This window comes from Pristiophorus japonicus, chromosome 9, assembly GCF_044704955.1.
Source record: "Pristiophorus japonicus isolate sPriJap1 chromosome 9, sPriJap1.hap1, whole genome shotgun sequence".
In the NCBI taxonomy this organism is placed as follows: Eukaryota; Metazoa; Chordata; class Chondrichthyes; family Pristiophoridae; genus Pristiophorus; species Pristiophorus japonicus.
This window is the reverse complement of record NC_091985.1, coordinates 107,567,639-107,580,671: the sequence shown is the minus strand read 5'-3', so window position 1 is coordinate 107,580,671 and position 13,033 is coordinate 107,567,639. Positions and strand designations below refer to the sequence as shown.

The following is a 13,033-nucleotide window of genomic DNA, read 5'->3' as shown; positions in this document are numbered from 1 at the left end:
GACCAATTCGCTGCCTACCTCCCTGCCCCCTCACTCTGCCCTGCCCCACCTCCCATGGCTTTTGGAAGGTAAAAATTGAGAAGTTGCATTTTGACTGATCCACTAACCAATATATGAACATCACTTTCTCATGCCCCAGTTTGGGTCTGCACAAATTATTACTGCGCACAATTAGAATGAGAAGAATCCACCAAAATGACAAATTATCACAAAGATAAATGGAAAGATGACAAAAAGTTATTATTTGGAATGCAATACTTAGAAAGTGTAAAATCAGAGAATTGAGATCAGATCTTTCATCATGTTCAGAGCTTGTTGGAACTTCTGTACAGTTTTTGACTTTGGTGTGGAAATGTTAGTCCTTAAAGAGTCAAGTGTTTGACAAGAATGTTCTGTGCACACAGTTCATGGGCTGTCCAGAAAGCAGAGCCTGTGCTTGCTGTAATTGATTCAGCTCACACTTTATGGGCTAGTAAACAATGAGAGCATAACACTTTTGGTAACAGTAACATTTATTACCATACCTTGGCGTTGGTGTTTTTTTTAAATATGCTACATCATGTAGTGGCTGGACGCTCACCTTGCACTGAGATACTGTGCTATCGGAGATACTGTGGAGAGACACTTTACCAGAGTGGAGGGAAGAAAACGCCTAGGGAAAGTCATGCTAAATCAGTCTTGTGCATTTCTAGTGATAAGTCACAGAAAGTCATGTATGTATGCTTGGGGTTACTAGCCACCAGGTGGCGCCACTGTCAGAGGTCATTGGGCTGTACGCATGTGTGCACGGCCCAGGTATAAAAGGCAAGCCATCATGTAATGTAATCGCTTTGGGCCCTCATAAAGCAGAACCAGGTTTGTACCTGTGTTAGTTTACAGTATTCAGTCTATCGAGTTATTACATACACAACAACGTTCCCAGCTGAAACATGGCATTACACAAAAGAAAAAATAATCAAAAGTGTAAAAAACATTTTTTAAATGCCTAACCATCAGTCTGGATTCTTCAGTGTCCGGAGGTTGGGACAGAAATTTACCGAGGACTGTCGCTCTTGATCACTTTCCAGCGACTCCGGCTAGTGAGTGCAAGCGAGCTTTGCTGTGATACTCCTTTCTCCTTCCACCCCCATTTTTCTTCCCTACATTCAAGCAGTCTTTCAGCTCCCAATCCCACTCCCCAAACAGATTATTAGAATACTCTGTTAGTCAACCAAACCACAACTCAGCAACAGTCAGTACCTTCAGACGAAGGATGATGAAAGCGCAGGGAATTAAAAAAAACTCCATCTATATATTAAAAATAAATGCTAGAAAATAGAAAATTGACGAAAATAATTCCTTAAAATAACTAGACTAAAGATATCTGCTAACAGTTGATATATACATTTCGAAATGATAATCTGATCAAGGGTTTTCAGATTAAAACCGTTCTGAAGCAGGGCCACATTAAGAATTTGCGAGGAGTGGGGCACCAAGAACACCCCGCCCCCGTGTGATTACACACCCAACCCTGTGAAGGGCTGCAGAGGCTGCTAGTAGTTCTTCTGCCACGTATTCCCACCCTGCGGTTAGGCTCCAATGGCATTTTTCACTTCTTCAATGCGTCTCCCTACTGCTGGGGCTACACACTGCAAGCACGGCCACAGTCAGCTAACTGACGCTACCCCCCATCCACGGGGATGACGAAAGATAGCTTTTGGGTAAAAGGAAGTCAGATGGCATCGTGGAGGATAATGGTGGCTTGATCTTTGACATGGCGTTCAGTACTGACCTGTTAAATGATAGTGCTCCTCACTCTCTGGATCGGTTAGTGACACTAGCTCTTTCAGCAGCAGTGGATACTTCAAAACTCTCTGCACAGGCTTGATCAGATATGATTCCAGGGTAAAAGAATGCTGCTTTGTGGGATTCCGGGCATCCAAAAATTCTTTGAAGGCTTTGTCAGTTTTAGCTGGAATTAAAACAAACTTCCTATTAATTTTGTAAGAACACACAGAAAGAACCACATTAGAGGAAACATTTAAAAATTGCAAGGCCCATGCTCCTAAGCTGTGGCTTTGAAGAGAAACATTGCTAGAGTGATTTCACGCACTCAGCAGCAACTGTGTTTTGTCGAGAATTTAGCTTTTTGTTTGTTTGTTAGTAACCTTATTTTTAATACTTACTGGGTTCAATTTTCGGTTGTCTAACGCCTCAGTTAGTGGCCAGAGGGGGCGTTAATGCGAGTGTTAGAGCTTAGTGACCGGGCGCGCAGATTTTAGCACCCCGATGGAAAATTCAATAGAGGCTCACCGGGGTGCAAACCATTAGCGCCTGGCAGCTGACGACCACTCCGATCACGAAGTAATCCTGGTGCAACGTGCAAGCTTGCACCCCGGTCGGTAAATTCAGTGCGTGCGCCTCATTGAGTGCCCGCCAATAACAACGTCTGGAAAAACAGTCGGTACAGGCTTCGAGTCGTTAACTGGTGGCTACTTAAAGGGATGAGAAACGCTTCCCTCGGATGTCACAGTCAGTGCAACGTTTACACAGAGCACGGTGCGTGAGCCTCCGAGTTTGCAGTGGCAGACACACGTAACAGTACAGGTTGAATACAAGTGCTTTGAAAACTTTAATGGGTGCATTACTACACCGCGCCTTTAAGACTCGGCTTTTCCCGGGATCTGATTCGGAGTTCCATGCATGTGCAGTTGGTCTGCAAAACGCATCGATCAAACTTTCGTTATCGTCCACCCCAAGCTCTGGTATGCAAAGGCTGATATTTCACCCTCGTCAGCTCTTCAACCGATTATGACGAATTTTTGGGCGGGAGGCGCGCAAACTTTTTCAAGGCGCTAAAAGTACCGCTCCGCCTGGATTAACGACTGAATTTCTCCCCCACTCTCTTTGGGTTACTAAAAATACAAGGCAGCTACAAAAGATCTTTTCAAAAATGCTCCTTGCTAGTGGTTAGCCATTTTCTGAATTTGTGATTTTCGATTGGTATTTTTCGTACCCGCTTACTACTTGCATGTTGGTGGGATGCCGGTGTGTTGAGTTGCGATTTGTTGCTTTTGAGTTTAATATTTGAGCCAATCCAGTGTCACTTCAATGTTTTCAATGCAGTGGAAGTGTGATGAGCTTGCACTGAGCTCAAGACTTTTATTTTTATAGATAAATCTCATTCCCAGTCAAACAGCTATCAAAATTCCCTACAATATTGACTATGATTCAAAAATACTTAATAGGCTGTGAAGCATTTTGGAATGTCTGAAGGTCGTGAAAGGTGCTATATAAATGCAAGTAGTTTCTTAAGTGATGCCTCAGCAAGGATGAGCAACATTTAAAAACACTTCATTGGGCCATTCCCACAATGCTAAAAATGACATCATTATCATAAGAGATTTATCAAGGTTTGTTTCTAAAGATTGAGATCTTTTCTTAAGATTAAGGCTCCATGTTTTCACCATTCCCAAATTGTGAACCAACTGCGGCCAGCAGGGTGGTCATAGGATCAGAGAATGGTTCCAGTACGGAAGGTGGTCAACATAGTTCAAGTCTCTTCTGATTTTACACTGAACTTTCTGCTAAGAAGTGCATGACTCAGGCCCCAAGAAACCTCTTCTGCTGAGTTTCCCATTGTTCTTTTAGAAATTTAATCTCAACATGCCACTTCGCTCCAGTGATTGTGGAAAGTATTTTTATCTAAGCTGATACCATACGGTATTTGTGTGCCTTTTGATTAAAATGGAGTCCTGGCCCTTCCAGAACTTTCTGCATTTTAGCAGTCAGCTTGCATAAACAGCTAAACCTGGTTTGAGATGGCTAATGGCTAGGAGACAAGTCATGCTGAGACAAGTAACCCCCCATGGTGCTCTCCTATTGTCTACACTACAGGAGTTCCATGTCACCCCACCCTTATCTTCTAGCCATTATCTCTTTCCGAGACCTCATCCATTTGATGCAAACAGATAAACTGACCAGGAAATTGAAACAATCCTGACACAATACAAGACAGGTGATAGCCCATTACCTATGACTCATGGAGTAATGGCCGTTTGGCTTTCTGATAACCCTGACAAAAGGAAATATCTGGATACCATGTCAGGACCAGGATATAGTAATTAACTCTTTATCTGTATTCACTGACTGTGAGACAGAGCAATACACAGGGAGAGGCCAGAACTTTGGTTTTACTGTATAAATATCTTGTTAAACTGAACCATTTTCGGAGGTGTTCACTTAGCCCTTGACTGAGTGTGACCTACCCCTTGCGAGCAAGTAAAGTAAAGAAACTTCTACCGGAGATGTAAGTGTCGGAGTCATTCTTTTCAGAGGTCGAGATTTCGACATGATACAACAGAGATCAGGAACTCAATGATGTTGGCCCGGGGGATGGGGGAGGGATTCAGGGTGCTCCATTACACTGCACGTCATCCTGGACAAAGTTCACTCGCATATATAGGTGTCTAGTGGCTGGTGCCTGTGTAGGATCTTTACATGCAATTTCTGCCATGCCATTGTCTTTGAGCACCCATGGCACAAAATTAGCATCACAAACATTTTTTGAACATGGTGTTTGTTGAGAGGAAAGACACTTACAGCTTTAATTTGGTTTGTAAGTTACCGGCGCAACTAACATCAACATAAACCTCAAGTTGAAAAGAGAAATGTCCCCCATCAGGTTTTCCATTCACAAGATATTGGGGTGGCACATTAGTACTGCAGGCAGTGGGGCTATTAAAGACAAATCTTCAGGGAGGGGGAATTGAAAATTACACTGTCAATAGAACACTCTGCATTTAATTCTACCAAAGATATTCATCAAAAAAACAAGATGTGCCAATGAAAAACAATAACTACAACTGAATTTAAGACAGGTGTTCAATCCCTGTTATTAACTGAGAAATACACAATGTGGCACATCATTGGAATTATCGAGTAATGTGCTGTCTATTGGTTTTTCTCCCTACTGCTCTTGCAGCAATTAATTTGCTGAGTAAAACTGAGTACGTCAGTTTCTGTGTATTCTGGAAACACCAGTGGGAATTGTAGTCAATAATGCAGGCAGAAACCAGTTCCAATTTTATACTTTGCAATGAGCATTTCTAGCCAAATGAGGGCAACGCTGGGTTTGTGCACATCAGCTTAATATGTTCAATTCCTAATTCTTTTATAAATGAGTAAAACCAACATGTAGCAAAAGTCTGACTTGCATTAAAAAAAACCACAAATTCAATATCTAATTGAGATTTAAAATATCATTACTCTTTATAATATCATTACTCTTTGTAATATCTTACCTCTTTCCAAAACTTTCTGGGCCTTTCTGTGGTTTGCACAAAAGCCACTATAGAGTTTGAAGTGGTCAGCATAATACAGGAACGAACCACCCAGGGAAAACAACACTTTCTGAAAAAGACACAGTTAATAAATACAATGCTATGTGAACACAGCCTCAGTGTTCGCTTAGCTGAAGGCTTGGAGCTTTAACTGTTGTACCGATTCTGTACACAAGCATCACAAATAAATGGGTTGAAGAGACTGTGAGGTCCAATGTTTGAGAACGCAGCTTTCTTACTTTTGAGGTGTAGATTGACTGATGGACTGAAAGCTTGCTTTCTGCCTGTTGCAAGACAAGGGCCCGGAATTTGTGATCCGGATGACGGTGAGCTGGCAGCATTTGCCACCATTCCGCCTTTGAAACTGCAATCATAGTAATGTCTCAAATCAGGGAAGCTGACAAAAACTTTGGCTCTTCTGCAGTAATATCACTGTTAAATTCCCAACGAAAAATTAGACCAAAAGGGATTAGGTGTAACTAGGGGCTTGACAGCTTTATTACTGCTAAACAAAGTTATGGGCCTGAAAAACTAATTGTAAATTTGTGCAGTGTCAAATTCATCCGTTTTAATAACATTTTTAAGAAACTTTTAAAAAGTGTTTTTTTTTAAAGTTTGTTCATCTTTATTTCAGGTTTGCCTTCCCCCCACCAAGTGAGAATCCCAATGTTTGTTTTGCTCTCTCTAACATTTTTTTAAAGTTTGAATTTTAGGAGCTTACTCACTTTCTTGTCTGTGAGAATTCTGCATTTTGATTGGCTGCTTAGACAGCTTGTTGATGTCACAGCAGTTCACACTAGGGGATCCCCACTGTATTCCGTTGATTTGAATTATGTGTCAGAAAACCCAAACTTCTCGACTTGGAGATTGCGAGATCTTTGTGTGAAGCTTACTTCGGGGCTAGCGGCATATTGCTTCACCGCTGACCACAAATTCCAGGCCTAAATGAAATACATGTTCGGGCAGTCTCAATCCAGGCCCTAATCTACAGAACAAAACAACTCCTTAAATCAGCACTAAAGCTGGCAGGGATCTCAAGAATGACTAGTGGGAAATGAAAATGATGCTCCCTCTCCCCTCCTGAAGGTGTGGAATATTGCTGTTGCATAGTCCCAAAAGCTCTCTGGGACCTTGTTCGAATGGCCACATTTTGATGTGAGCCTAGACAATAAATGTTGACAGACGCCTCATTTATGTGGGACATCACTCCTGATTCCTATCCAGTGACCCCCGCTGGAAGGATATGAATTGTTGACAGATGGTTGTCTATCGTAGGGTTTCACAGAAAACCTTGCATGTTGACTCACTGACATGCACATACAGGGGAGCACTTTCCAACTGAGGTCACTGGATAGAAACCAGGAGTGTAAACCCAGGGCGCTGCAGCCAAATGCAGCAGCTCTACAGCTGTGATCAGCCACGAACATGCCACTCAATGGCTTGGTATTTTAATACTGCCGTTACCCAAATAGGCCATCAGTGTAATTCCTGAGATAATGGAGCAGTCCATGCCCGCATGCAGCAAGACCTGGACAACATCCAGGCTTGGGCTGATAAGTGGCAAGTAACATTTGTGCCATACAAGTGTCAGGCAATGACTATCTCCAACAAGAGAGAATCTAACCACCTCCCCATGACATTACCATCGCCGAATCCCCCACCATCAACATCCTGGGCGTCGTCAATGACCAGAAACTTAACTGGACCAGCCACATAAATACTGTGGCTACAAGAGCAGGCCAAAGGCTAGGTATTCTATGGTGGCAAGTGACTCACCACCTGATTTCCCAAAGCCTTTCCACCACCTATAAGGCACAAGTCAGGAGTGTGATGGAATACTCTTCACTTGCCTGAATGGGTCCCACCTTAAACATTCACTCCCTCCACCACAGGCACAATGTGACTCATCATCATTATCATCATAGGCAGTCCCTCGAAATCGAGGAAGACTTGCTTCCACTCTAAAAGAGAGTTCTCAGGTGATTGTACAGTCCAATATGCGAACTACAGTCTCGGTCACAGGTGGGACAGACAGTGGTTGAAGGAAAGGTTGGTTGGGGAGTCTGGTTTGCCGCACGCTCCTTCCACTGTCTGCGTTTGGTCTCTGCATGCTCTCGGTGACGGGACTCGAGGTGCTCAGCACCTTCCCGGATGCTCTTCTTTCACTTAGGGCGGTCTCGGGCCAAGGATTCCCAGGTACCAGTGGGGATGTTGCACTTTATCAAGGAGGCTTTGAGGATGTCCTTGAAATGTTTTCTCTGCCCACTTGGGACTCGCTTGCCGAGGCATACGAAAGCAGGGGCCTTACACTAAACATCCGTAAGATAAAGGTCCTCCACCAACCTGACCCCACCTCACAGCACTGCCCCCCCGGTCATCAAAATCCATGGCGTGGCCTTGGACAATGTGGACCATTTTCCATACCTCGGGAGCCTATCAGCAAGGGCAGACATCGACGACTATGTCCAACATCGCCTCACAGTGCCAACGCAGCCTTTAGTCGCCTGAGCAAGAGAGTGTTTGAAGACCAGGCCCTCAAACCTTGCACCAAGCTTATGGTCTACAGGGCAGTAGTGATAGCCACCCTCCTATATGGTTCAGGGACATGGACCATATGCAGTAGACACCTGAAAGTGCTGGAGAAGTACCACCAGTGCTGCCTCCGCAAGATCCTGCAAATCCACCGAGAGGACAGACACACCAACGTCAGTGTTCTCGATCAGGCCAACATCCCCAGCATCGAAGCACTGACCACACTTAACCAGCTCCATTGTGCGGGCCACATCGTCCACATGCCTGACACGAGACTCCCAAAGCAAGCGCTCTACTTGGAACCCCTACACAATGTGACTGCAGTGTATCCAACCTACAAGATGCACTGCAACAACTCACTAAGGCTTCTTCAACAGCACCTCCAAAACCCATGACCTCTACCACCTAGAAGAACAAAGGCAGCAGGCACCATCTCAAAGTGCCCCTCCAAGTTACGCACCATCCTGACTTAGAAAAACATCACCGTTCCTTCATCGTCGCTGGATCAAAATCCTGGAACTCCCTATCCAACAGCACTGTGGGAGTACGTTCACCACACGGACTGCAGCAGTTTAAGGCGGCAGCTCACCACCACCTTCTCGAGCCCAATTAGGAATGGGCAATAAATGCTGGTATTGCCTGCAATGCCGAAACTCTGAATGTATAAAAAAAATCCTGCCTCATGACAACAGAACTGCAATGTTGGAGTCAGAGTTGCTCTGGTTTCTCCCGATACTCAGAGCAGCACTGCACTCCACTTTAATGAACATATGTGCACATTTGCAGTGGCACTCCGAGTTTCAGGAAACTGGACTGCTCAGTGTATATGGCCCATTTCAGCTGGCCACACACATTTGTCCCTGTGGACTGACTTGAGTGAGGGATTAGACTTATTTCAATAAGTAAAAAGGCAAGTTTCAGTGTAGGCAATAATTTCAGTTCTGAAAAAATGGTCATCGAATTTATGTACAAATTTTAGTATAAAATAACTCTCTTGCATTCTGCTTTGACCATTCCAACGAGACCACTTTAGGTCTGGGTACATGTGATGCAAAAATTGTAGTAAACGATAAACACTTGAATAAGACAGACTAGATATTGTAACTCAATGCTCTTTTAGACCTTATTAAGCCCTGAATTAGTCGTAAGTTCCTACAAAATATATAGACCAACCACCCTAATGTGTGGGTCATATTTTGCCAACAAGAATCATCATTAGTTTTTCTGCGGTGTCACACATTCAGTGCAATGCACTTTGATTTTTTCCTCGTCCTGTGCATAACTTACGCACTTACTTTAAATTGGGATGGAGTTTCCAGCTTGCTGAAATCAGGTGATAAGGCAATACCATCTTCAAGTGTCTGCAGAAACATCTTCTGAAATTGGAGCATTTCTGGCAGGCTCCCAAACAGTGACTCCATCTGCAAGAACATGGAAACAGAGGAAGTCTAGTATTCTGTTCAATGCAGAAACTCATTACTATCATCTGTCTGTGCATCACAGGCACAGGAAGCATGAATTAAACGGCAGGATGTACGAATGCTTCATCAAGATTACACACAGGGCTCAAATTTAACTTTAATCAACAGCAGATTTTTGCTTGCGGCTGTAATGGCCACTGGCAACAAAGAAAAACCATGAGGATCAAAAGCAGACTTGCAGTCGGGATAACGGACTGAAAACTATATAACGGAATTGAGACACTGGACCTCACTGTGAACAGCACTATTAAAGTTTTCACTGGACTTCTATACCAAAAAAGGCCAAATGCCTGTGTTAATTGGGGTGCAAAAGGGGATGAAATAATTAAATGACACACTTATAAAAAGCCATAGGCAAAACCCGAGATATCACATACATATTTCATAGGTAAGAATGATCTATTTATCTCCAGACTGTTTGAAACAAGAACTCTTGGGTTTAGTCCTGTGTGTTTACTGTGGATCATCTAGGGGATTATCCATAAGAGTTCGCTGCCGCTACCCACTTCTTCCAAATGTTACAGTCCAGACCGCTCACTTGTGCCTCATTGGCAGGAAGAACCATGTTGTTAAAGGAGACTTTTCTGTTGTCATCCAAGCCTGCTTCACAGCCTCTTCCATGTTGGTGGTGAATGCTGTGATAGGGTCAGACTTGGACCAGAGCATGAGGTGGCCATACCAGAAGAGTGGATATCAATCAATCAACCAACACAGCAGAGATTCACTTAGTTTCATTTAAGATTCTTGCCCTGAGGTTAACATTTGGTAGTGTGCAAAGCAATAGTATATGAAAGTAATGATACAACTGCGAAGAAACTTATTGTGCATTATTATTACACGTTCACATCGATATGCCTAACTGAAGTGCATTTGTATTATATTGAAGACTGTCCAATGCACTTATATCACATTGTCATCCTACAGGTCAGCTGCATTTAACTACGGAATCAACTCCAGTTATACTACAAAATTAGCTTTGATTACAAATGGGTTCATCTTTACATCAACACAACACACATGGAGCAATCAGAGCACGAAGTCACCTGAAAAACATTTAGGCAAAGGCACCTTCAGCCTTGCACTGTTGTGGCTTCATACCCACTGCTTTATAACTGCAGCCAGGTGTGAACTCAAATAAAATGATCTCAAGTGATCCTCCAATAATGAACTTTTTAACGTGTTTAATGTTGCGAGATGGGGTGCGATCAGGCTTCCCCCCAACATTTAAATGCAACCATCGTCAGACCTGTGTGTGAATATGCAAACATCCATGGGTAGTGCTCTACTGCTCCTGGGGAGAGTGAAAGCTGGGAGCCAGCAGAAAAACCTGGGTCTGCAGGATCTGTGATGTTCTTTACAGGAACTCGAGAAATCTGTATTATAATAGTCTTAGTGAACATGAGAAATGTTGGCCTAAAACTACATCACAACCAGAGTTCTGAAAATAAATGAACATTTAGGCTTCATACCTCATCCTGCGTAAGAAAGGCCTCATTTTGTAGGGGATCCAGGTACACATCAAACAGGCGGCTCAGATCCTGCAAAAGACAAAGATAACCATTACCTAAGAATACTTAAAATTTATAGGACGAACACCGGTTTAAGTTAACTGATTTTGCATTATGTTCATGCAATCTACCATTACTGAGCATTTTACTGCATCATCCTTTTAAACATCTCAACAGACTCTGGGATTGGTGTTTGATAGGTTGTACAATACTGAAACAATTACTGTTTAATAACCCTCAACTCTAGTATTCATTGTCACTTCCTGGTTGCAATTAAGGATTTCCTCCCACGATAATTATAAAAGTAGATTTTTTTTTAAGTGATGTTAGAAAAATCTATAGTATGCATCTGTAATACGTAATTCATTGCATGCCTAAACAATAAAAATGTAAACTGATTCTATTTTGTTTGGTTACTGAAATTCAACTTGTTGTGTATGGAGAAAGAGTCAGACTGAACAGTGTGAGCTCAAAGTAAAGTGTGACCGTAGTCTTTTATTGCAGGTCTCCAGAGTGCCTCTCCAACCTGTGAAGCCTCCTTAAATACTTGTGCTCCCGAGGGATTACAGGATCCCTTGGGACTCCAGGGGATGAGACCTCTGATGGCTGTACAGAGTAAATACAAGTTTACATATATAACAACACTCCCCCGCCCCAAAGTCAATAGTGAACTATTTACATGAGTCGATCTGGGGCCCTTCTTGCCCTGGTTGATCATCTCGGTGTGAAAGCTGGTGTTGTTGAATCATTTGTTGGGCCCTCGCTGAGCTGCTGTGCAGCTGGCCTTGCTGGGCTGCCTGGTGTGTTGGGTCCTGCTGGGCTGCTGTGGATGATGGGTTCTGCTTCGTGGTCAACCGTGGTGCCGGTTGGCACTGGTGTGTATGTTGGAGGATCAAAAAAGGTAGGGTCCAAGTTGGGTTGCTCAGGATAGTTCGTGAATCTGAGTTTGATTTGGTCCAAGTATTTCCGGTGAATGAGTCCATTTGAAAGTTTGACCCGAAACACCCTGCTCCCCTCTTTGACCACGACAGTGCCGGGAAGCCACTTGGGACCTTGCCCATAATTTAATACAAATACAGGATCATTGATTTCAATCTCGCGTGACACATTTGCGCTATCATGGTACGCACTTTGTTGAAGCCGCCTGCTCTCTACCTGTTCATGTAGATCAGGGTGAACTAACGAGAGCCTTGTCTTAAGTGCTCTTTTCATGAGCAGTTCAGCAGGTGGGATCCCAGTGAGTGAGTGGGGTCTCGTGCGGTAGCTAAGCAGGACTCGGGATAGGCGAGTCTGCAGTGAGCCTTCAGTTACCCTCTTCAAGCCTTGCTTGATGGTTTGCACTGCTCTCTCTGCCTGACCATTGGACGCTGGTTTAAACGGGGCAGATGTGATATGTTTTGATCCCGTTATGGGTCATGAATTCTTTGAACTCAACACTGGTAAAACATGGCCCGTTGTCGCTCACCAGGACATCGGGTAAGCCATGTGTGCCAAACATGGCCCACAGGCTTTCAGTGGTGGCAGCGGATGTGGTAGCCGCCATTATCTTACATTCAATCCACTTGGAGTAAGCATCTACAACCACAATGAACATTTTGCCCAAGAACAGGCCTGCATAGTCGACATGTACCCTAGACCATGGTTTGGAGGGCCAAGACCATAAACTTAGCGCCACCTCCCTGGGTACATTGCTTAACTGCAAGCATGTATTACTTCTGTGCACGCAAGACTAAGTCCGCATCGATACCGGGCCACCACACGTGGGATCTGGCTATCGCTTTCATCATTACGATGCCTGGGTGGGTACTGTGGAGGTCATTGATGAAGGTGTCTCTGCCCTTCCTGAGGACCACGGCTCGATTGCCCCACAGAAGACAGTCTGCCTGTATAGACATTTCATCTTTGTGCCGCTGGAACGGCTTTATCTCTTCCTGCATTTCCACTGCGTCACTGGACCAGCTCCCGTGAAGCACACAGCTTTTGACTCGAGATAATAAGGGGTCCTGGCTTGTCCAGGTTTTGATCTGTCGGGCAGTGACGGGTGATTGCTCACTCTCAAATACTTCCATAACCATGGCTATATCTACGGGCTGCGCCATTTCCACCCCCGTGGTGGGCAAAGGCAGCCTACTGAGCATCGGCGCAGTTTTCTGTGCCTGACCTGTGGTGGATGGCATAGTTGTATGCGGAC

At 44.0% G+C, this 13,033-nt stretch overlaps 1 protein-coding gene across 2 annotated transcripts in view; it reads right to left on the bottom strand.

The window, feature by feature from the left end:
- LOC139273164 (rho guanine nucleotide exchange factor TIAM2-like) overlaps nucleotides 1-13,033 on the bottom strand; it is a 418,212-nt gene that overhangs the window by 22,022 nt on the left and 383,157 nt on the right. For both annotated transcript variants that reach the window (XM_070889673.1, XM_070889672.1), the window contains 4 exons: nucleotides 10,804-10,872; nucleotides 9,149-9,274; nucleotides 5,283-5,391; nucleotides 1,772-1,951 (listed from right to left, as the gene is read on the bottom strand). In XM_070889673.1, the coding sequence (XP_070745774.1) occupies nucleotides 1,772-1,951; nucleotides 5,283-5,391; nucleotides 9,149-9,274; nucleotides 10,804-10,872 (484 nt within the window). The remainder of the gene's footprint in view (nucleotides 1-1,771; nucleotides 1,952-5,282; nucleotides 5,392-9,148; nucleotides 9,275-10,803; nucleotides 10,873-13,033) is intronic.